We start from the raw sequence: 24,260 nt of genomic DNA, 5'->3' as shown, positions 1-24,260 counted from the left end.
TAAGAAGCGGAAAATGGCTTACAACGAATTACACTGAACTCTCGCTAATCGGCCGTTCCTGGCACATAGGGGTATCGGATTAGCAAAAGTGCCGGATTATTGAGTGTCTGAAATTTATTTTATTCATTTAATTTGTTTTTCATTTATTTTGAAAACATAGCGCATATAGTGTACTGTACTTTATTAAACCGAAGTATACAATTTTAAAACAGAGGATATACTTAATTAAATCCAAAAATACATTAATTTTCAGAGAAAACTTAGTCCTTGATTGTATACTGTCCATAATTATCACTCACGATGAAGCATGTCTAAGTTTTAACTGTCGCAATGATGATACGCGACAGTGGCATGCTTCATCACTTAACCGAATTACAAGCATTACATCGGTACTTCATGTATCTGGTTGTTGCATAATGTGCTACAGGAAGACCTCGGCACCTTCAGCACCAGCAGTGTGAGAAATCTTCATGCTCTCTCCTCCTGTGTCCTCTTCTTCATCACTTTCATCATTACTTTCTTGCACGCTTTTGATTATTTCTTCATCTGTTAAAGTTTGGTCCGTATCACAGCTTTCCTCATTCAGTCACTTAATAGCGTCTTCATTATCAATTTTCTCCTCCTGGAAGGTTGTAGAATATGTCAGTGTACAAAGTAATTGATAATTCCGAATTGATTGGCTCATCTTTGTCGCTCACTACTGGATCCAACTCGGCATCAATGGATGGCCACTATTTTATGTCAGTATGTTGAAAACAAGGTGGATGTTGGAATTTTCTAATCACCATAAGCGGTAGTTTATGACTTTCATTTGCATTACAACACACTATTAATATTGCGCGCTGTTTCTGTTGCTTGTAACCACAAGCTCCCTTCTCGTTGTTGGCAGCTAATGTTTTTGAAGGGAACATCTTGTAAAAGAGTCCTGTTTAATCGGCACTATACAAGGCATCAGCAGTTCAATCTCCTTCCTCTATTATCTTCCGTATCTTGCTTACAAACTCATCAGCATCCTTATCGTTAGCTGAGTGACTTCCCCGGTGACTGTCATCTGCCGAATGCCATGTCGTTTTTGCAGTTTGATAGCCAACCTTCGCTAGCTGCAAACAAGTTACTACCGCCAAGTTATTTGTTAAATGCAGCTGCTTTTTTTCTTTATAATCGGCCCACTGCCTGAAATTCCTTTACTGCGTTGTTGTATGGACCATCTATAAACAGCTACGTCCAGTTCTTCATTCTCACTCTTTCGCATCACCTTCCGTTTTCCCAAGTCGCTATCCACTTGTGTTGAGTACTGTACAATATCATCATCTTTCTTTTTGTTGTCGTAAATAGTTGCTCGTACAACACTGAACTCGGCAGCTGTGGCTTTCTGCGAAGAACCTCCATTTAACTTATCTAAAATTTCGAATTTCTGCTTGAGGTCTAGCGTAATCCGTTTCCTGTTAGAAGACATAATTCCGATCGAAAGGAAGCAGGTGTTGACAGATGTGAAGATTACCGAACTATCAGTTTAATAAGTCACAGCTGCAAAATACTAACGCGAATTCTTTACAGACGAACGGAAAAACTGGTAGAAGCCGACCTCGGGGAAGATCGGTTTGGATTCCGTAGAAATGTTGGAACACGTGAGGCAATACTGACCCTCCGACTTATCTTAGAAGAAAGATTAACGAAAGACAAACCTACGTTTCTATCATTTGTAGACTTAGAGAAAGCTTTTGACAATGTTGACTGGAATACTCTCTTTCAAATTCTGAAGGTGGCAGGGGTAAAATACGGGGAGCGAAAGCTATTAACAATTTGTACAGAAAGCAGATGGCAGTGATAAGAGTCGAGGGACATGAAAGGGAAACAGTTGTTGGGAAGGGAGTGAGACAGGGTTGTAGCCTCTCCCCGATGTTATTCAATCTGTATATTGAGCAAGCAGTGAAGGAAACAAAAGAAAAATTTGGAGTAGGTATTAAAATCCATGGAGAAGAAATAAAAATTTTGAGGATCGCCGATCAGAGACAGCAAAGGACCTGGAAGAGCAGTTGAACGGAATGGACAGTGTCTTGAAAGGAGGATATAACATGAACATCAACAAAAGCAAAACGAGGATAATGGAATGTAGTCGAATTAAGTCGGGTGATGCTGAGGGAATTAGATTAGGAAATGAGACGCTTAAAGTGGTAAATGAGTTTTGCTATTTGGGGAGCAAAATAACTGATGATGGTCGAACTAGAGAGGATATGAAATGTAGACTGGCAATGGCGAGGAAAGCGTTTCTGAAGAAGAGAAATTTGTCAACTTCGAGTATTGATTAAAGTGTTAGGAAGTCGTTTCTGAAAGTGTTTGTATGGAGTGTAGCCATGTATGGAAGTGAAACATGGACGATAAATAGTTTGGACAAGAAGAGAATAGAAGCTTTCGAAATGTGGTGCTACAGAAGAATGCTGAAGATTAGATGGGTAGATCACATAACTAATGAGGAGGTACTGAACAGAATTGGGGAGAAGATAAGTTTGTGGCACAACTTGAAGAAGGGATCGGTTGGTAGGACATGTTCTGAGGCATCAAGGGATCACCAGTTTAGTATTGGAAGGCAGCGTGGAGGGTAAAAATCGTAGAGGGAGACCAAGAGACGAATACACTAAGGAGATTAAGAAGGATGTAGGTTGCAGTAGGTACTGGGAGATAAAGAAGCTTGTACAGGATAGAGTAACATGGAGAGCTGCACCAAACCAGTCTCAGGACTGAAGACCACAACAACACAACAACTGCGATCTGTAAAGAAAGCTACAATTTCAAATACAGTGCACAAAGCATTGCTTAACTAAGCATTTTGCGCATGATAATTCATTATGCACGTGTTTTTAGATGTGCGCCGGATATGTAAGAGGCCGGACTACTGAGGGCTGGATTAGCTAGAGTCTAGTGTATTAAATATTCTTGTGGAAGGTTAATACTGGGTATTCAAGTTGTTAGTATGTCTATGGTCCTCCAAGAATCAACTGAATAGTCACTAAGTATGTGTGTTTTTAAAATGAAATGTTTTACAGCAATAGTCCCGTTATCTTATAGCCACAGTTCGTTTTGTGCTTTTAATGGAAGCAACAACTCGGCAGAACATTCGAAGCACAGTATTCACCAATCGCGTCCAGAAAACCTGAGAGATTACGGAATGAAACGTGCGTGGTGAGAAAAATAGATATTTTCCTGTTGTTGCAGAGACGATTTTACAATACCTTTTTAGTTTAGTGTAAACAAAACGGATTGTGAGGGTTCCGTACAGACGAGCAAAGCAAGCGCGTGGAGGTAGTTATTTGAGCACAGCGGTTGGTCGGTGGCCGTGCGACTGACCTCTTGCTGCGGACGTCGGGCAGCGACCTGTTGAGCGGGATGCGGTCGGAGGCGACCAGGTTGAAGCGGTTGACGCGGTACAGCCGTCGGCTGCGGCCTTGCAGGGCAGGCGGTAGGAACACGGGCTGCCCGTCGCGGCCCTCGCCGGCCACGGGCGAGAACGCGTTCCCATCCAGCTCCTCTGTAACACAATCACACACTACGTTCAAATGACTCTGAGCACTATGGGACTTAACTTCTGAGGTCATCAGTCCCCTAGACCTAGAACTACTTAAACCTAACTAACCTAAGGACATCACACACAACTATGCCCGAGGCAGGATTCGAACCTGCGACCGTAGCGGTCGCGCGGTTCCAGACTGTAGCGCCTAGAACCGCTCAGCCACCCCATCCGGCACGCACTACGTACTGTGCTGTGATATGACAGCACTGCTGCGGAGGTCGTAACCTTAGTCAAGTCCAGATTCGAAAGCAGGATCGACAATGAAGTACAAGGCTCAGCACTAGAGTTATAAAACTACCGTAGGCTACCGTAAGTAAGAATTGACTACGGTAGTTTTGCTACTAGCTTTGATCAGTAAAGGGGACCCGCAACGATGAAAATGACGAAATTAGCGTTTTTTGTTTTTTTCCATTATAAAATTATTTGGAGTCTTCTGAAAAAACAAATCAAGTTTCACCCTTCTAAGTGTGTTTTTTATCGCTGCAAAGTTGACGCGCCGCGTAAACGGTTGTAGCGACTTGGTGTGTCACCTCTGATGGCGCCGCTCACTGGCTGCAAGCAGGGTATCTTTGCGGAATTAGTGTTTTGTTTTCCGACGTTGTATGGCTTTATCTATGACTGTTCACATCGGTAAATATAAACGTTATACCTAGTGGAGTTTGCTTTGTGTTGTTTAGCTGTTCAATTTTTCGTATTTGACGAATTTTGCTCGTACCTGTTTTACGTATTTGGTTTGTGGATATCAATATGCCCCGTTTCAGCAGTCGAGTGTTTAAGAAAAGGCACAATGAGCAGAAGAAGAAATCCTTTGTTGTTTCGAAGGGAGATGCTGCTCAGACTGCTTCACCGACTACTCCAAATGAATGTGATAGAACTTCTTCCAGCAAGAAACTTTGTGACAGCAAAGAAAAATTTGAAAACTATGAAAGTAACAGTAATGATGTGAATCAAACAATTAACATTTCCTTGCTTTCTAATATTTTGAAACATAATGTATTATGCCAAGTTTGCAAAGAAAGAGGACTGGAATTGAAAATAACTTCACACATTGGTTTGGCATGTAAAATGCTATTGAAGTGTGACAAATGCGCTGCAGAAGTTTCGTTTTCTAATTCTAATAGTATTCCTCGTAATGATAATAGTGGAAAGAAGGTGTATGATATAAATGTTAGGCTACTGTATGGCTTGCGTTGCATTGGCAGGGGACAATGTTATGTGGAATTATGAACTTGCCAAAACCACCAACCAAGTTTGGATTTTATAATGAATTGGTGAGATGATCTGCTGAAGATATTGCTCAAGCAATAATGAAGAAAGCAGTTGAAGAAGCTGTGACAGATAATGGGAATTGTAGAGATTTAACTGTTGCTTTAGATGGATCATGGCAACGTAGAGGTCAAAAATCTCTAATTGGAGTTGTGACAGCTACCAGTGGAGACACTTGCAAAGTAATTGCTGTTGCTATTCTCTCAAAACATTGTAGATGTAAGGGCAATACCAAGGACGAACATAGTTAAAGTCGTGAAGCAAATTTTCACAGCACGAGTGGAGCGATGGAAGTAGAGGGAGTGAAAGCAATTTTTTCCAGATCGCAGGAGTGGTATAATGTACGATACACTAACTATCTAGGAGATTATGATCGTAAGGGATATAAAGCTGTAGAGGAACTCAAACTTTATGGCAATGAAATTCACATTAAAAAGCAGGAGTGCATTGGACATGTGCAGAAGTGCATGGGGGCTCGCTTGCGCAAACTAAAGCAGACATTAGGATCCCAGAAGCATAGTGATGGTAAGACCCTTGGAGGAAGAGGAAGACTGACAGATGAAGCAATTGATAGATACGTGTTACGGGTGTGCAATTAGGCAACATACAAGAAGCATTGAGCATATGAGGAGCGCAGTATGGGCATTATTTTTTCATACTGCGTCAACAAATGAGCATCCACAACATGCACTGTGCCCCACAGGTGATGACTCATGGTGTAAGTACCAATCAGGAAAGGAATATGCCCATAAAAACAGTTTGCCAAATGCTGTAATTTATGTAATCAAGCCAATATTCAGAGATGTATCACAGCCAAGTTTATTGGAAAAGTGTTTACATGGGAAAACACAGAATCCAAATGAAAGTGTAAATAATATAATTTGGATTAGGGTTCCCAAAAGAGTGTTTGTACAGATAAAACATTGCATTTTGGAGTGTATGATGCAGTGGCAACATACAATGAAGGAAACATTATCAAATGTGATGTGTTGAAATTTTTAGGTTTCCAACCAGGACACAACACCATTTCCACAACGCGCCTAATTGATGAAGAAAGACGAAGAGGTGCAGGAAGAAGAGACAAAAGCCTACAACATGCAGCAAAAGGGAAGAAAAGACCAGTGAAAAGGAGACTAACACTGGAAAAAGAAGAGGATGCTGATAATCAATCATATGGGGCAGGAATTTATTAAAAAACTTTGGAACCCATTTCCTGAAACTAAAATTTTCATCTTTGATGAACATTTTCTCAAAAACTGCAAACAGTATATCAATTAAATTTATACACAATAATGTTTACTTCTTTTCCTTCATTTTTATAACAAATTGTAAAAAATATTGTATAATCCAAGAGTTATAGAAGAAGTAGTGCAAAATTTTAGAGAAAAAAATAAGCATCTGTTTAAAAAAATGTAAGACAAAAACCAATACATATTTCTTAACATGGCTTTATATTCACAGAACATGTAGTCCAAATTTCAGAGCAATGAGTTAATGGTTTTAGAAAAATGTTCCTTCTATTTGCTAAAATTAACATGGAGGAGATGGATTGTTCCGGCTCACCTTAAGATAGCACCCGCATTACCTATACGTTAGGTGTGCTGCATACCTCTTGGGCGTTATCTCATAACGGTCGCTTTCTTTACGTACGCTATCATTGCCTTACCACATCTCCTACGAACAGGATGTGGTGAACCGTCTAGAAACTGAGGATATACAGGGTGTTTCACAACTCATGTCACACACTTCTAGAGGGGACCTAGCAGATCAAGTTTTATATAGGAATCCATGCCAGAAAGGTGTTACAGACTTTCTAGGATGATGGAAAATGATAAATGTTTCAGTTTGAGGTAAGGGTTTCTGTAATGGAAATGAGTCGAAAGTTACAAGCGAAGACCGTTGTGACACCTCTGACAGTGGAATACATGTAACGCTACTGTTGCTGCTAAGACTGGTAGGCAACGTTCAGAGGTAGTAGAACGGACCAAAACAAGGAGAAAAATGAGCGGTAAACATGGGTCCTAAAATGCATATCTGAGGGGCTATGAGCACTTGTTTAACTTTGTTACTGTGAAACACATCTCATCTGTTCAGCAAGTGCTCGTAACTCTTAAGGTATGCGTTTAGGAGCCCGTGTTTACTAGACTTTTTTTCTTCTATTGGTCCATACTAGCACTTCTGAAAGTTAACTACCCTACAATCTTAGCAACAACAGTACGAGAACACTTATTCCACTGTCAGTGGTATCAGAACGGTTTCCGCTTATAACATTTGACTCGTTCGTTTCCGGTACAGGGACCCTTTCCCCAAATTGATACATTTACCCTTCTCTATCGTCCCAGAATGGTTCTATCATAATCACGCAATTACCCTGTATGTACTTACAGGTGCCGGCGCCTGTATCTTTAACGCTCTGTAATGACGTTGGATGACGTCTGCGGACATGGGTTCCTATGTAAAACTTGATCTACTGAATCGTCTCTACAACATCTAAAAGTGTGTAACATGAACTGTGGAACACCCTGTATAAACAGCCGGGCAACATACGGAACATTTTTTCCTACATACGATCAGGTATCCTCTTTTCTGTTCTTAAGAATAAACAATATTTAAAGTAAAACTTCAATTGTCATTGTTTCATTCGAAAATCGTTGATTTGTAACGTGAAACCAAGGGATGTTCTAGTAAAAATAAAGCAAACAATACAGATTTATCATATAGCGCTAGAAAACGCATATTTCCCAACAAATAGTTAAAGTAAAAAAAAAAAAAAACAAAATTGTCAAGCATTGCTTTAATACTTCGTCAAACTTATATAAAATATGAAATTTCCTGGCAGATTAAAACTGTGTGCCGGACCGAGACTCGAACTCGGGACCTTTGCCTTTCGCGGACAAGTGCTCTTGCTGGAGTCTCGGTCCGGTACAAAGTTTTAATCTGCCAGGAAGTTTTATATCAGCGCACACTCCGCTGCAGAGTGGAAATTTGATTCTTATATAAAACATGTTTCTGTTATTCACGAACAGCCTTCGCGTTTATCAATAATAACAGGAAACTTTTCTTGGAACAGATGAAGAATTTTCTATTGAGTACAAAACAACAACAGTTGTACATATTCTTTATGTTTGTGCATGTAAACTGTATTTGCATCAGAAGTAACTGCTTTGGTTCCATAAAAGCACACGCGTTACGCAATCAACTTTTTTTTATGACTGATAAAGTGCAATTTACATGATGTGATAAAATAAAAAAACATAATGGTCTGACTGAATCATGTGCGGTTCTAATTACATGCAAAGTAAATAACCAAAACTCACATAGAAGTCGTCGGCTTCCATTTTCTCTATTACGCATTCATTTGTGTTTCTCTTCCTACAAATTATAGCAATACTGCCGGTAATATTACGATTTACTATGTTATTTATGTAGTGAACCAAAACTATCGAACTGTAGTTTTGGTAGAACGCAACTCTATTCAACACTTAGAGCACGCCGGCCGAAGTGGCCGTGGGGTTAAAGGCGCTGCAGTCTGGAACCGCGAGACCGCTGCGGTCGCAGGTTCGAGTCCTGCCTCGGGTATGGATGTTTGTAATGTCCTTAGGTTGGTTGGGTTTAACTAGTTCTGGGGGACTGGTGGCCTCAGAAGTTGTGTCCCATAGTGCTCAGAGCCATTTGAACCATTTGAACTTAGAGCACCCTTATTACGGACGCTGTGGCGTTACTCCTCATTTGAGGTCTCGAATCAATAAAATTCTGAGCCCCCACACATTAAATGACACCACCAATCCATATAATGGGTCTCATCCATAACGAAGAATTAAACTGGCTGCAGTCTATTCCTGGAGTTTGGTACAGGAGTTCACCTGTGCTGCCACGTGTTCAACGTACAAGCAGTAAGTAAAAACGAGTTTCCATAAACAACATTTATTATTTAATCACTGTTCACATATACAGTTACATATGAAGGGCTTATTTCAATAGTGGTACAAGTCCATTTTTGTTCGTTCAGAGATACAGAGTCCTAAAGTTAAATGAGCGTTGAAAAATCTGCAGATTCAAGTATGTGTACTTGAATATTTCTGGTATCTCAACTGCAGATTTTTCAGCGCTCATTTAACTTTAGGACTCTGTATCTCAGAACGAACAAAAATTGACTTGTACCACTATTGAAATAAGCCCTTCATATATTGACAGGATCACCCTCAACCATCAGTTGGCGTCTCTCAAAATCTGTTTACTGACAAGCCTCTGCCAGCCAGTATGAGGATGTGAGGTCACGAAAACAAAGTATAAAAAAATGGTTCAAATGGCTCTGAGCACTATGGGACTCAACTTCTGAGGTCATTAGTCCCGTAGAACTTAGAACTAGTTAAACCTAACTAACCTAAGGACATCACACACATCCATGCCCGAGGCAGGATTCGAACCTGCGACCGTAGCGAAAACAAAGTATAAACTTGTACTTAATGGTAGAAGTAACCAGCCTGATGGCTAGCGCTATTCTTATTTCTATTACTTTTTACAGAAAAGGGATTGCCGTGTGCGTGTTACAATAATCACAACATCGCAACACCGAGAAGGAGTTAGTAGACGAGTTTCTACATCTGAAAGACGATGTATCTTCAAATTTCCCTCCAGTCGCATAAGAGTGGCGCTAGTAGTGCCACTACGAAAATGCAAATCAGGTTTGCTTTAAATACACGCTGTAACGGTCGTGAGCTTTGGTCGTGCTGAGCTTATGTTGGTCAAGAATGCCTTTAAGGTGACAAAGACGCCATTATCAACACCTCACTGAGTCTGAATAGGATAGGGTAATTAGACTATGAGGAGCTGGAAATTCCTTCTGCAATGGTGTAGTCAGACTTGGCAGGGACGCAGCCACTGTACGTGATTGCCTTCGGCGGTGGTGGTCACGAGAAGGTACAGCCTCAAGAAGACAGGGCTCCAAACGACCACGTGGCAGTACCAAGATGTTTGGCTGTGGCGCATAGTACAGCATGTGCAGCAGCAATTTCAGTGGTAGTAGGCACCACAGTGACACAACGAACTGTTACGAATTGGTTTCTTGAAGGACAGCTCCGAGCTAGACGCCCTGTAGCGCGCATTCCACTGACACCAAACCAGGGGTGGAGGTCTGTTCTGTTTTCTGATGACAGCTGGTTCTCCTCGGTGCCAGTGATGGCGGTTTGGTGGTCAGGAGGAGGCCAGTTGAGAGAGTGCAACCAACCTGTCTGCACCCTGGACACTGGGCCTACACGTGGAGTTACGGCCTGGGCCCGATTTCGTATGACAGCAGTTGCACCTGAGCCGTGCTGCGGCTCGCGTTGGTGCCGTGTGTAGGTTTCTGCCAGAGCGTATCATTGTTTTTCTTCTTGTCGTATTCACTGGCGCCACTCGGTTTCGTAAGTGTTGCCTGTCCGCTAGTGGCAGCAGCGGCGCTTATCGATATGTAGTTCTGCTGCCCTATCTTTGGGGCGACCTCGTGCTTCTTCCATGTGGTATCAGTGTGGAGTTCGGTTGGGGACGCAGAAGAAGCTAGGTCCGCGCAATGCGACAACACGCCATGACCGCTGGCGACAACCGGATCGAAGGGAAGTGGTCAAGAGAGTGCACGTCCTCGTCGAAACCGGATTCTGCATGTGTAAGTTGAGTACATTGCTATTTGCGTAGAGAAACCACCACCATTGTGAAATCTCGCGATTCTCCAGTGACTTGGGTTCGTGTTGCTGCTCGTAGTGTCACCGAGGCGAAAAGCAGCGAGTGGAGTACCTGGGGAAGGCGAATATGATTAGCCTTCGTGAGCTTCTAATTACTGGAATGAAATTTTCACTCTGTAGCGGAGTGTGTGCTGATATGAAACTTCCTGGCAGAATAAAACTGTGTGCAGGAGCGAGACTCGAACTCGGGACCTTTACCGTTCACGGGCAAGTGCTCTACCAACTGAGCTACCCAAGCACGACTCACGCCCCGTCCTCACAGGTTTAATTCCGCCAGTACCTCGTCTCCTACCACACAGTTTTGATCTGCCAGGAAGTTTCATATCAGCGCACACTCCGCTGTAGAGTAAAAATTTCATTCTAGAAACATCCCCCAGGTTGTGGCTAAGCCATGTCTCCGCAAAATCCTTTCTTCCAGGAGTGCTAGTTCTGCAAAGATCGCAGGAGAGCTTCTGTGAAGTTTGGAAGGTAGGAGACGAGGTACTGGCGGAATTAAACCTGTGAGGACGGGGCGTGAGTCGTGCTTGGGTTGCTCAGTTGGTAGAGCACTTGCCCGCGAAAGGCAAAGGTCGCGAGTTGGAATCTCGGTCCGCCACACAGTTTCAATCTGCCAGGAAGTTTCTTCTGATTATTTTCTGCGTGCCTCAACGACACAGATGGCCGTCCCGTAGGTGCAACCACAATGAAGGGGTATCTGTTAAGAGCCCAGACAAACGTGTGGTTCCTGAAGAGGGGCAGCAGCCTTTTCAGTAGTTGCAGGGGCAACAGTCTGGATGATTGACTGATCTGGCCTTGTAACACTAACCAAAACGGCCTTGCTGTGCTGGTACTGCGAACGGCTGAAAGCAAGGGGAAACTACTGCCGTAATTTTTCCCGAGGGCATGCAGCTTTACTGTATGATTAAATGAGAGGCATCAAGGGATCGCCAATTTAGTACTGGAGGACAGCGTGGAGGGTAAAAATCGTAGAGGGAGACCGAGAGATGAGTACACTAAGCAGATTCAGAAGGATGTAGGCTGCAGTAGGTACTGGAAGATGAAGAAGCTTGCACAGGAAGAGTAGCATGGAGAGCTGCATCAAACCAGTCTCAGGGCTGAAGACCACAACAACAACATTTTCAGCTCCATACATTGTTAAGTTCAACCACCGGTATTTTTCCGTCCTGTGGCCGCTAACGCCCCAGTTACCTGACCTGGGGTTTAGTGTATGTAACGGGTGTGTACGTTTCCTCGCCTTGCCGCCGCTGTCCGGTGAGGCGCGTAAGTTTGACAGCTTCGTGATTGTAGGGTGGTTGGCGTTCTTCTATCTTAGTGGTAGTCATTCTTTTTTGTTCCGGGCGCTCTAAGGACAGTGTTCTGCGGGCGGAGCCTAGACCGCCGGTTCCGGCTTTGGCGTAATTTTACATCTTGCATTTGTTTCGTTGGATGTCAGCTAGCCTCACCAAGATTATCATTAGTCGCTCGTTAGACTGCCACTAGTCCGACGTACCATCTTGTGATCTGAATGCAACTCTTGGCTGCCTTTCCCTTCGCTCGCGAAAGTGTTTTTGGTGTGACCTACTCAGAGGTCGATTCCTGGAGCATCGTCTGTCACTGGCCCTTGTGTTTTATTTTATTATTATATTATTAAGTTACCATCATTTGTCTCACCTGTTTTGTGATCTGTTGTTTTTTTTAAATTAACTTTTGCTATGCCATTGGCCGTTTGACAGTATATTTGTTAAAATTTTTTATAATTGCCATGATGACGTTAAAGGCCTTCAGCCGTGATTGTGGTTACTTGCCTTAAAATTCTGATTGTGACCACATTGGCTTGTTTTCAAAAATTATTTATTAAAATAAATGAGTGAAATTGCAAAGCAAACCAATAGTAATTGATTCGGGCCCCGTCCACAATCGTAACCCAATCCTGCCTTCCTTAATTATCAGGTTTCTGCACCCTCGTTGATATCCCACGCACCCCTACTGTAGATTTCAACGTGAGTCTGGCGATTCAACCTGTTGTGCTGCCATTCATGAAGAGCACTCCAGGGGTGTGTTTTCAAACTGGATAACGTTCGCCCACATACCGCTGTTGTAGGGCAACACGCTCTACGACGTGTCGACATGTTGCTTTGTTCTGCCTAATCATCAAATCTGTCTCCACTCAAGTACGTATGGGACATAATCGGACAACTACTCCAGCGGCGTCCACAATTAGCATTAACCGTTCCTGTCTTGACCGGCCGGCCGGAGTGGCCGAGCGGTTCTAGGCGCTACAGTCTCGAACCGCGCGACCACTACGGTCGCAGGTTCGAATCCTGCCTCGGGCATGGATGTGTGTGATGTCCTTAGGTTAGTAAGGTTTAAGTAGTTCTAAGTTGTAGGGGACTGATGACCTCAGAAGTTGAGTCCCATAGTGCTCAGAGCCATTTTTGTCTTGACCGACCAAATGCAACACGCATGAAACTCCATCCCACAAACTGACTTCCAACACCCGTATAACAAAATGTATGCACATTTGCATGCCTGCATTCAACATTCTGGCGGTTACATTGGTTATTAATGTATAAGAATTTCATATATGCAGTGGCTTATCTCACGCTTACATTAACCTGTGATCTTGCGGTGTTACTCATGTTGCTTAGACAAATGCATTCCCGAAATGCCTTCCACTGGTCCTCATTCTATGCAGCTCAGCTGAGAACGAAGGGCTAGATAATGACCCAATGAATCCACTTTCGTACGCACGAACGTGTCCATTAAATCTTGCCGAGAAAATGCAGCAAAGACAGATATGCGACAGATAGTAATGTCATAGAGAAACGTCTGCGAGAGTCTAAGTCTACATTTATACCTCGCAAGCCACCACTCCGGTATGCATGCGACATTATGCGCTAACTAGTATGTTCTACAGCGCCGTGCATAAAAACGGGATTTTCCGGTGCTCATACCTCGGGTTCTATTAAAAGGTAGGGCCAAGTGTTTTGTATTTCCCTCGGGCTAGGGACCATTTGTATATCCAACAGAAGCATAGTCTTAGTGTCGCTATCGTGCAGTACAGGGTCAAAATAAGAATACTGTACACTTCTCCTGCTTAGGCAAATGGAGCAAATCGGTTGGATCTTTTCGCATTTGATGGGCTTGATGAGACTTACGGAGGCACCATTAGTTCGTGGGCGGTTCGTCGGAAAACACCAGCGAGCCAAAACCTAGCCGAGGGTTGCAAGAATGCTATGCACAGCAAATGGCTGTAATTTTTACAATGTATTCCTAAAATCCCGATCTCTAACAATTTAAAAATTTTCTTCATATCTTTATCCGTGCCGAGATACAGAGGTTCAAACTTACCCTACTTGTACACATGAAGTACGCACTTAAAATCCAGTGCGAGGAAAAAACGTAGTTTATAAAGTGACTTAGCACGGATAAATATGCTGTAAAGTGTCTCCGTTATCATCTAGGAACCCCATGTCATACTATTGAAGCACATCCAAAATTTTTTTGCCCATAACATCCGGTGAGAGGTGCAAAAATAGTTTTGCGTTATTTCATTTTCACATAAGTAAACTAACTAAATTTTGAAACTTCCTGGCAGGTCAAAACTGTGTGCCGTACCGAGACTCGAACTCGGGACCTCTGCGTTTCGCGGGCAAGTGCTCTACCATCTGAGCTACCCAAGCACGACTCACGCCCTGAGGTAGGAGACGAGGTATTGGCCGAAGCAAAGCTGTGAGGACGAGGCGTGAGTCGTGCTTGGGTAGCTCAGATGGTGTCCGCCTGTTTAGCTGAGTGGTAACGTGTTTGTCTACCATACAGTGGGCCCGGGTCCGATTCCCGGTCGGGTTGGAGATTTTCTCCGCTCGTGGACTGGGTGTTGTGTTGTTCTCATCATCCCTCTTCGTATGCGGTAACGCTCGGGCCTGGCATTCGGGAGGACCTGGGATCAATTCCCAGTCCGGCAGTCTTGACTGAGGTTTCCGTGGTTTCCTTAGTCACTCCAGGCAAATGCCGGGACTGTATCCTTTCGATGGCCACTGCCAACATTCCCGCCCAATCCCTCGCGCCCCCCCCCCCCCCCCCAACTTTTCTCGTCCACTCACTAAAATCGTTTCCCTTCTGTTATTTGCCGGCGCGGTAGCTCAGCGTGTTCGGAATGAGGGTTATCTGCCCTCTGTAATAAAAAAACTGAGTTAATGGACCAACGACGAACTGAAACGGGTGTCTTGCGACACCCGCCTCGAGCAGATGCAACGAACAAAAATGAGGAAAAAAAAAAAGGTAGAGCCCTTGCCCGCGAAAGGCGAAGGTCCCGAGTTCGAGTCTCGGTCCGGCACACAGTTTTAATCTGCCAGGAAGTTTCATGTCAGTGCACACTCCGCTGCAGAGCGCAAATCTCATTCTGGTAACTAAATTTTACTGACAAATACATTTCTTATCATATGAGTTACACGGCTTGCTGCAGCAGGAAAACGAAGGGAACCAGCGGAAAATGCTCCTATTGGAGTACCAAAAGTGAGAATACGTTCCTGTTTATTTAAAAGACTGACTGAAAAGTGGAGTACCAGCTGCCTCATTCTACCTTACGCAGCACTTTTAAAAATTTTCCCCAAAATTTTGACATGCGAGCATATTCGCACTTTTTTTTATTCTGGGAGACAAGAACGTGGCAGTACCAAAGAGACGGAAAAGTAATAAATACTGAAAGATAGTAGACAATGGTTGTATTGTATAAAGAGCAAAGGTAACAATGGCAGTGTGAGAGAAAGAGAGGAATACAGCGGCAGTGGAACATAGCTGACAGCGACAGAACAGTGCTACAACAAGAGTGAAGGAGACAGTGCCAGTAGGAGAGGAATAAAGAGGAGGAAGTGGAAGTGGGTGAGAGCCAGGGATAATAGGAGGCCACTCAGACTCACTTTTGTCGATGAATGCACGGTCTCTGTATCTCAAAGAGGGCGTCGTGGTAGGCGCCGTGTTGGGGAAAGTCTGGTTCAAAGGCATTTTTTTTTCCAAAGTGCCTGAGAGAAGCGTCGGGGGCAAAGAGAGCAGGGATCGTCTTCCGAGGCGTGGCCTTAATGTCCCGTTCCCGTCCTCCCAGCGCCAAGGAAAGGGAAGGGAAGGGCTTCGAGCACTTGTAAGAGTAGAGAGAGCCTCTGAAAATTGGCTTTTAACATGGCGTGGTGCCACGACCTACAGGCTAGCTAACACGTTATCATGCTCCACTGTTGTTCCTCATTGCTCGCATTTCTCTCTCTCTCTCTCTCTCTCTCTCTCTCTCTCTCTCGACTGAACACTATAATGGCTTCCTTGATATCATCTTGTAACTTTTACTAAAGGATGCTTGATCACGTGTGAACCTGACATTGAATACTAGTGCACTCTTTCCTCCTGATTTTAGTTGCTTAATATTCGTTTCCTTATTACTCTCTAAATCTTAAATGCAGAATATGTTTCATTTAGTGATTTGAATTTTGGCTCCTCCCATTCTTACTATCGACGAAAGGCCCTTCGTTTTCATCTGCACCCCCGTGATAAGCTTTGATTAATCGATGTTCAAATTTTAGGCCTGTAACTAGGATGGAGAGAGATACTTGTGAGGTCACATGGTACAGCTGGGTCGCTCGTTAGGAGAAGGGATGGGCAGATCGCGTGTACCAACACTCTGTCTTTGTAATGTGATGATAGCGTTTCTCTGAAAATCTGACAAGTTACTCTCTTTCTCCAGCTCCAGTAACGTTTTAGTTCTCACACCCAACAACCCGCTTCCCCATTATCCCTCCCTCTTGCCGCCGGCCACGGTGGCCGAGCGGTTCTAGACGCTACAGTCAGGAACCGCGCGACCGCTAAGGTCGCAGGTACGAATCCTGCCTCGGGCATGGATGTGTGTGATGTCCTTAGGTTAGTTAGGTTGAAGTAGTTCTAAGTTCTAGGGTCCTTATGACCTTAGAAGTTAAGTCCCATAGTGCTCAGAGCCAATTCTGGTCGCTTTACTGGACCACCTGTGTCTTCGACATCAATTTCCTCTTCCTTCCTCCACACAGGACATGTAATGTATCCTGCCCTGTAATGTATCCCTTACTTTGTAATGTATTCGTTACTTTGTACTGCGCATGACGGAAGTTTCTCACCTGCCCCTCCTGAGGTAATGCCCTTACTTCTTACTTTTGCGTAGCTACTTTTGAACTACCTGTATGTCATATCTTTGAGTCTTACGATCATGGTTTTCTCAACATCTTTACCTCCCATCTTTTTTCAGCACTTCATTCATTCCTAAACAGCCACTGTTGCCAGCTTTCTCTCACATTCTTAGCAGTTTCGTAGTTTCTTCTTCCGTCGATAAGCTGGAGCATTTTCTGAATTATTTACGACTTTCTTGCCCGTAATTTCTACATACCTCTTTCCTTCCACTAACGTAATGTCATCGCTTTTACTTGGGCCTTCGACTCCGTCTCATTCTGCCCTATTCAGTATTCGTCATCATCGTACTCTCCCCTTCCAAAACTTAGAAGAGAGAGGAGGAGACACGAACATATCAACTGTACTATTTCATTACGGGCAGAGGTATAGAAAACAAATCCTACGCTGTACAGCACACACAGGTGTGGACAAAGACCATAAACTACTAGGGATGAATAATCCGCTGCCGCGCGGGGTAGCTGTGCGGTCTATGGTGCCTTGCCACGGTTCGCGCGGCTTCCCCCGTTGGAGGTTGGAGTCCTCCCTCGGGCATGGATGTGTATGATGTCCATAGCGTTAGTTAGTTTAAGTTAGATTAAGTAGTTTGTAAGCCTAGGGACCGATGACCTCAGCAGTTTGGTCCCATAGGAAAAAAAGGAGAGAAAATCCGCTACAGGTGAAGTGTGTAAGAACGTGATAGCTCTGCCCAAATGGTGGCGTGATCCTACAGCGTGAAACAACGCGGAGTATACTAACCTTCACTCAATCGCTCTTCACTTTCTTTCCAACAAGCGTGTGACTTCATGTTCAACAGTCCAAAAATGTTAGCCAGCGGAGTTGCCAACTTTGTAACGGGAAACTTAGGAGTGGTATCGTTTTGACGTCGCACGCTGTTCCACGATATTCTTTTAGGCGTCACATTAGTTTCCGGCTACAAAAAAACAGAATCCAGATATAATGTGCTGTATCTTATAAGAGGGTAATCGCAAAAGTAATGTCTCCTATTTTTTTATAGGTACATAGACCTGTTTATTTCTACAATGGTTAACATCAGTTTACAGCTTGAACATTTAGCTATTTTTCGACATAATCATTATTTCTGTCGATGCATTTTTTTAGACGCAGTGACAGTTTTTGTATGCCCATGTCACATCAGCTCGCCGCCATGCTGTTCAGAAAGTTATGAACCTCTTCTTTCATCACGTCGTCGGAGCTGAATCGCTTTAAGGCCAAATGTTCTCGTCTCCCGTGACAATTGAGTCCAGAAAGTTGTTCTGTTCGGCTGCAAGGCGGTGAAGAAATGCGCGGGAAGCATAAACTCGAGTTTATGTGATCGCTCTAAGCTTGTTGACACCAGTGCCTACCAATTTTAATTGTATATTACAGCACTGAGGATGGTCACTAAGTCACCGAAATTCGATTTTGCGGATATTAAAACAAAAAAATACAACCAATGCTGTTTCTCCTTCCAATTATATCCATTATCTTGTCGTGGTGCACAGAACTCTCCATGGAGTCGCCAATCACTCTTCATAACATTGTGACTAACTGCCTCACAAAAAGAGTTCTGTACTTATAAAAAAATAGGAGATCTTACTTTTCGGATTACCCTCGTAGGACGAAGTCTCCTCTTCACGGTCTCATGGTGCAAGAAGACGTTGCGTCACTGCACAGATCGCAGTGTCTTTTTATTTCAAAGAACATGTGGACAGAGTTCAACACTTCCGCTTCTGGTGCCGTTCTGAACATGAAGCACCTATAACTGATTTAATAACAGTGAAGTCTAAGCGAATCTGTCTCTCCTCATCGGTGATGGAATCACGCGTAAGTAGATTAGCACAGAAGTCCTCAGAGAAAAGTTCAGCAATTGTGCGCATAGTTTCATCCCTACCTAGGGCTACATTTGGTACAACGCCATATTAGTAATTTTCAGTGGTGTCCATATGTTCATAACGGTTATTAAAATAAAATGCACTGCGCCGTTTATAAACATTCTCGCGGTTGAAATCATTTCAAATAATCATATATTTTTCCACGCAAATGTATCTGGTGTTCATTGAATACGCTCTTATGGTTACAGATATGCTGGAGGGTAGGAATATGCTCGTCATCACGTCAAAGTGAAACAAGTTCGATATACTTCGTGTCTTACCAAGGTTATTTGCGTTCCATCCTGCGATGACAGCGGACCAAGCGGCGATTAAGGTACACAATTGCTTGCAATATCTGATGTATGCGAAATGTGCCGTATATATTGATTTGTAACACGATTTTTCAAAATGGAGCTTATGCAGCGCAGTAGGTTGCAGTTGTAATAAAAATAAGACCCTATTTATCATCCTTCAGGTTTTCCAGAGGGCCTGAGATACATGAAACGTGTTAGAGGACTCGTTAGTTACTATTCTCTTTTAATACACACACATTTTCTCAAAATTAACTTTTTAGGACAAGAAATAGTAAATAGGAGAAAGGATTTTTAGCAGAAGTATATGGTATACTCATACAATAACGTGCAGTTTTGTTTGCTAGACATTAAGCCAAACCAGTTCATGAGCCTGGAAAATAAAAGAACGAACCTGGTATGCAGTGCAGTTTCTACATTATTTGACGTACGGAATAACCCACTGCAGCAGTCGCTGAAGAGAGAACTGTGACACAGGCGTGACAACAGAAGTCAAAACAAACCAATTCCGAGTGTGTTGCTACTTCAGAACCTCAACAAAGACGACTTTTGAATATGAACTAATCAGAACAAATAAAATTATTCGTGTGTTCGAATGCGGAATCCAGTGCCAAGTTATTACGTGATAAGGCAAGTGTCTATCACAATAATAATAATAATAATAATAATAATAATAATAATAATAATAATAGAAAGTAACATACATCACAGAAACCATGAGAAGGAAGACAAACTTAATTTAAAAATATTTAATTCAAATACGTAAAAAAGATGAAGCTGACTCATTTGGGCGGGTAATTTATCAGATTTGTATTTAATTTAGTTACGTTACTAGCTTCTCTCTTGCTTTCCATATGATCCTAGCTCCTTTTTTGCTGGTCGTTACGCAATGACTGAGAATTAGTAATACAGTACGTACATTTTTGTTAATTGTAATGTAAGGTACCCATTGTAACGAAGTCTGGATCGTAAGTCTCCATTTAACTGGAAGAAACTCCTATCACACATAATAGTAAGACGAAAGCTGTAGCTATGACAACGCGTGTCGAATGACTAAAAAGCAGAACTAAAGTTCAAATGATGCGTCGATCCTTCCTACATATGCAAAAACGTGTATACGTTTCTTATGCGTGAAATAGTGTGATTATGTTCTATTTCTTCGACGGTCTACAGGCAGTATCTTGTCATTACCTTCGCGAGTTTTTGCTATGTTTACATTTTATATTACAATCATTCATGTTTCTTGATATTTTATTGTCTCTTGGGACGCAAAAACATACTCATCACTTCGTAAATTACGCGGGAATAGCATTATAAACAAACATAATTCTTATGGAATGACGACTTTAATAGAAGGCATACTTTCTCACTCTTTGGTGCGCTAGTCTCTCTCCAACTGTCAGACGAAAACAACTTTCACAGCAGTGAGTGCCGCGTGGGTATATACCAGACTGCTGAAACGCAGACGGGGACAGAAGGTTTTGAAATGTGGCGCTACAGAAGAGTGCTGAAGCCTAGTTGGGTAGACAGAGTAGCTGGTAGAAAGGTACTGCTTCGAATTAGCCATAAAAAAGCTGATACCACAATTCTATCTGGAAAACCAATGTCCAACAGGCTGTTCCAGCAATCTGCAGACATAGGATCATTCGTAATGAGGACAAGGGATTACGATCCACCTCTTACATATCGGACTCCCCATACAGGGGAGTGAGCTGTGAGACGTTCCATACATTACCTAACAGAAACGTTTAATGAGGGATGGATTGGTCTAGGAACGCCAGGGGCATGGCCGCCTCGTCCACCTGACCTTAATCCCTTTCTGCCCAAGGGAGTATTTAAAGGCACTATCGCGTTCCGAACCAGAAAGTGAAAACGTTACACGAGCATATGACCAAGGCATGTCACCAAATCCGCGGTCAGCCATGTTTGTTCACACGAATTTGCGATAGTTTGAGGCGAGTGACTGAAGAATGTGTAAGCACCAGTGGTAACGGAGAGAGAAATTACTATTAGACGACAGAATGGCCCATATCTCAGAAAGTGTTTAAGGATTTATATCCATGAGACTTTATTCTACGCAATTTTGACCAGTACACTTCAATGTAAGAATATGGGGCACTTTTCCTCAACTATCCTGTAAAAGCAATATGCAGTGCCAAGTCCGGCAATCATTAGTTTCACGTGTTAAGACAATAGCAGAGACAACTGTCTAAAAATTCATATGTTTTATTCGGAACAATGCGGCTTGCAAGCCGAGAACATTTTGTCCAGTTAATTATACTCCTAACATGCCAGTTTCTATATTCGTTATCTCTGCTGGTCTCCATCCCCTAGAATAACAGCGTAGCATCTTAGATACGCTACGAAAGGCTTCCGCAATATTTCTGCGTAATTCTTAATTTGTCTTATAACGACAATGAACCACATGGAACGTGATTATTCCCCAAAGTGAGTTGTCTGGCACCTTAAGTCGGGGCTTTGTGGTGGCCATTTAAATGGGTCTGGAGATGTTGCTGATCCACGCCCAGTCACGAACGTGAATAGAAAACTGTGATGGAGCTCCGTCGTGCATGATTTGTGATTCTCTGGTCTTAGAGCCGACGTATTATCCAAGTCTGCAACAAGTCCAAATAAGGAGTTCCATTCACGTACCTCTCAACAAGGATGGTCTGAACAAGGATCACGATCATATCATGGACCATATCATAAAATGAGCCGGTTTCATTCCAGTTCTTGCAGGCATTGGAAATTTTCCTTAGACCACAAACAACATCCTTTCTAAGTGCCTGTATGAACTACGGTATATCACATACTCGGAAGACAATTACACTGGTGAGTAAGAAAATTGCCAACAATGTACGCCAGGCTGAAACTAGTTGTTCCACGTAGTCGTCGCTTATATTAAGGAGGCCGGCCGCTGTGGCTGAGCGGTTCTAAGCGCTTCAGTCGGGAACCGAGCTGCTGCTGCTACGGTCGCAGGTTCGAATCCTACCTCGGGCATGGATGTGTGTGATGTCACTAGGTTAGTTAGGTTTAAGTAGTTCTAAGTCTAGGGGACCTTAGATGTTAAGTCCCATAGTGCTTAGAGCCATTTGAACCATTTTATACTCAGGAGCCAAAATATTATGATCACTTTCTTAATAGAGTGTTGGTCCACCTTTCGAACGCAAACCATAACGATTCTGCGCGAATGGACTTGACAAGTCCTTGGCAATTTTTCGGAGGTATATGCCAACAGAGGCAGTGGCCTCGTCCAGGGTGGAATACTCTTCGGCAAGTGGAACAAAAGTGACCAGCACCACAGATTATCGGAGGCCCCAGAAAAACCTGCGATTCTTAGTACATATCTGAATGTGAAGGACTGAACAAGATCTGTTGCTGGTGTTTCCTATCGGGATTCAAATTGCCGTTCACTCACGCCGTCCAGCGTCCTCTACCGAGCGAGGTGGAACAGTGGTAAGCCACTGGACTTGGTTTTTTTTTTTGTGTAACATTGTTGAAGATCCGTCCCACCGGCTTCGCCGGTTTGACGTGTTTTGTTTGACTTTAGTGCTGTGGTGGCACCGTTTATTTAAACTTTTGGGGACAGGACCGTGAATTATCGAACTTAGAAGTTCGTCAATCAGTCGCCATAGGTGGGGTTCTGTGCCTCATTGGGTTGAGGCTTTGGTTTTCTAGTTTTGTTGTCACTAGGTCAATATTCCTATGTTGTCTTGGTTTGACTTAATCTAAGATTATTTATTTAGAGGTCCTAGACTTGTTTTCCTTTATGAATAGCCTGTTTTACTTCATTTCTATTTTACGTGATTTGACATCATGAATTTATCCTACATCTTATTGGTCTAATATAGTTTTGGTTAGCCTATTCTGATTGTTTTTTTCACCGCGCCATGAATTTATCCTGCATCTTATTGATCTAACGATTTTGGTTGGCTTATTCTAATTGGTTTCTCACCATGCCATGGTTATCCTACTTCTTACTGTTGTTGTTGTTGTGGTCTTCAGTCCTGAGAGTGGTTTGATGCAACTCTCCATGCTACTCTATCCCGTGCAAGCTTCTTCATCTTCCAGTACCTACCGCAACCTACATCCTTCTGAATCTGCTTGGTGTATTCATCTTTTGGTCTCCCTCTACGAGTTTTACCCTCTACGAGTTTTACCCTCCACGCTGCCCTCCAATACTAAATTGGTGATCCCTTGATGCCTCAGAACATGTCCTACCAACCGATCCCTTCTTCTATCCAAGCTGTGCCACTAACTTCTCTTCTCATCAATCCTGTTCAACACTTCCTCATTAGTTATGTGATCTACCCATCTAATCTTTAGCATTCTACTGTAGCACCACATTTCAAATGCTTCTATTCTCTTCTTGTCCAAACTATTTATCGTCCACGTTTCACTTCCATACGTGGCTACACTCCATACAAACACTTTCAAAAATGACTTCCTAACGCTTAAATCTATACTCCATGTTAACAAATTTCTCTTCTTCAGAAACTCTTTCCTTGCCATTGCCAGTCTACATTTTATATCCTCTCTACTCCGACCATCATCAGTTATTTTGCTCCCCAAATATCAAAATTCCTTTACTACTTTAAGTGTCTCATTTCCTAATCTAATTCCCTCAGCATCACCCGACGTAATTCGACTACATTCCATTATCCTCGTTTTGCTCTTGTTGATGTTCATCTTATATCCTCCTTTCAAGACACTATCCATTCCGTTCAACTGCTCTTCCAAGTCCTTTGCTGTTTCTGACAGAATTACAATGTCATCGGCGAACCTCAAAGTTTTTATTTCTTCTCCATGGATTATATCTACTCCGAATTTTTCTTTTGTTTCCTTCACTGCTTGCTCAATATACAGATTGAATAACATCGGGGAGAGGCTACAACTCTGTCTTACTCCCTTCCCAACCACTGCTTCCCTTTCATGTCCCTCGACTCTTATAACTGCCATCTGGTTTCTGTACAAATTGTAAATAGCTTTTCGCTCCCTGTATTTTACCCCTGCCACCTTCAGAATTTGAAAGAGAGTACTCTCCAGTCAACATTGTCAAAAGCTTTCTCTAAGTCTACAAATGCTACAAACGTAGGTTTCCCCTTCCTTAATCTTGCTTCTAAGATAAGTCGTAGGGTCAGTATTGACTCACGTGTTCCAACATTTCTACGGAATCCAAACTGATCTTCCCCGAGGTCGGCTTCTACTAGTTTTTCCATTCGTCTGTAAAGAATTCGCGTTAGTATTTTGCAGCTGTGACTTATTAAACTGATAGTTCGGTAATTTTCACATCTGTCAACACCTGCTTTTTTTGGGATTGGAATTATTATATTCTTCTTGAAGTCTGAGGGTATTTCGCCTGTTTCAT

General features: G+C 42.9%; 1 protein-coding gene across 2 annotated transcripts in view; it reads right to left on the bottom strand.

The window, feature by feature from the left end:
• Positions 1-24,260, bottom strand: part of LOC124776307 (polypeptide N-acetylgalactosaminyltransferase 3-like) — a 347,179-nt gene that overhangs the window by 157,478 nt on the left and 165,441 nt on the right. For both annotated transcript variants that reach the window (XM_047251238.1, XM_047251239.1), the window contains exon 4: positions 3,346-3,526. In XM_047251238.1, coding sequence (XP_047107194.1) covers positions 3,346-3,526 — 181 coding nt within the window. The remainder of the gene's footprint in view (positions 1-3,345; positions 3,527-24,260) is intronic.

Source organism: Schistocerca piceifrons, chromosome 2 (genome assembly GCF_021461385.2).
Source record: "Schistocerca piceifrons isolate TAMUIC-IGC-003096 chromosome 2, iqSchPice1.1, whole genome shotgun sequence".
Lineage (NCBI taxonomy): Eukaryota > Metazoa > Arthropoda > Insecta > Orthoptera > Acrididae > Schistocerca > Schistocerca piceifrons.
This window is presented reverse-complemented; position numbering and strand designations above follow the sequence as displayed.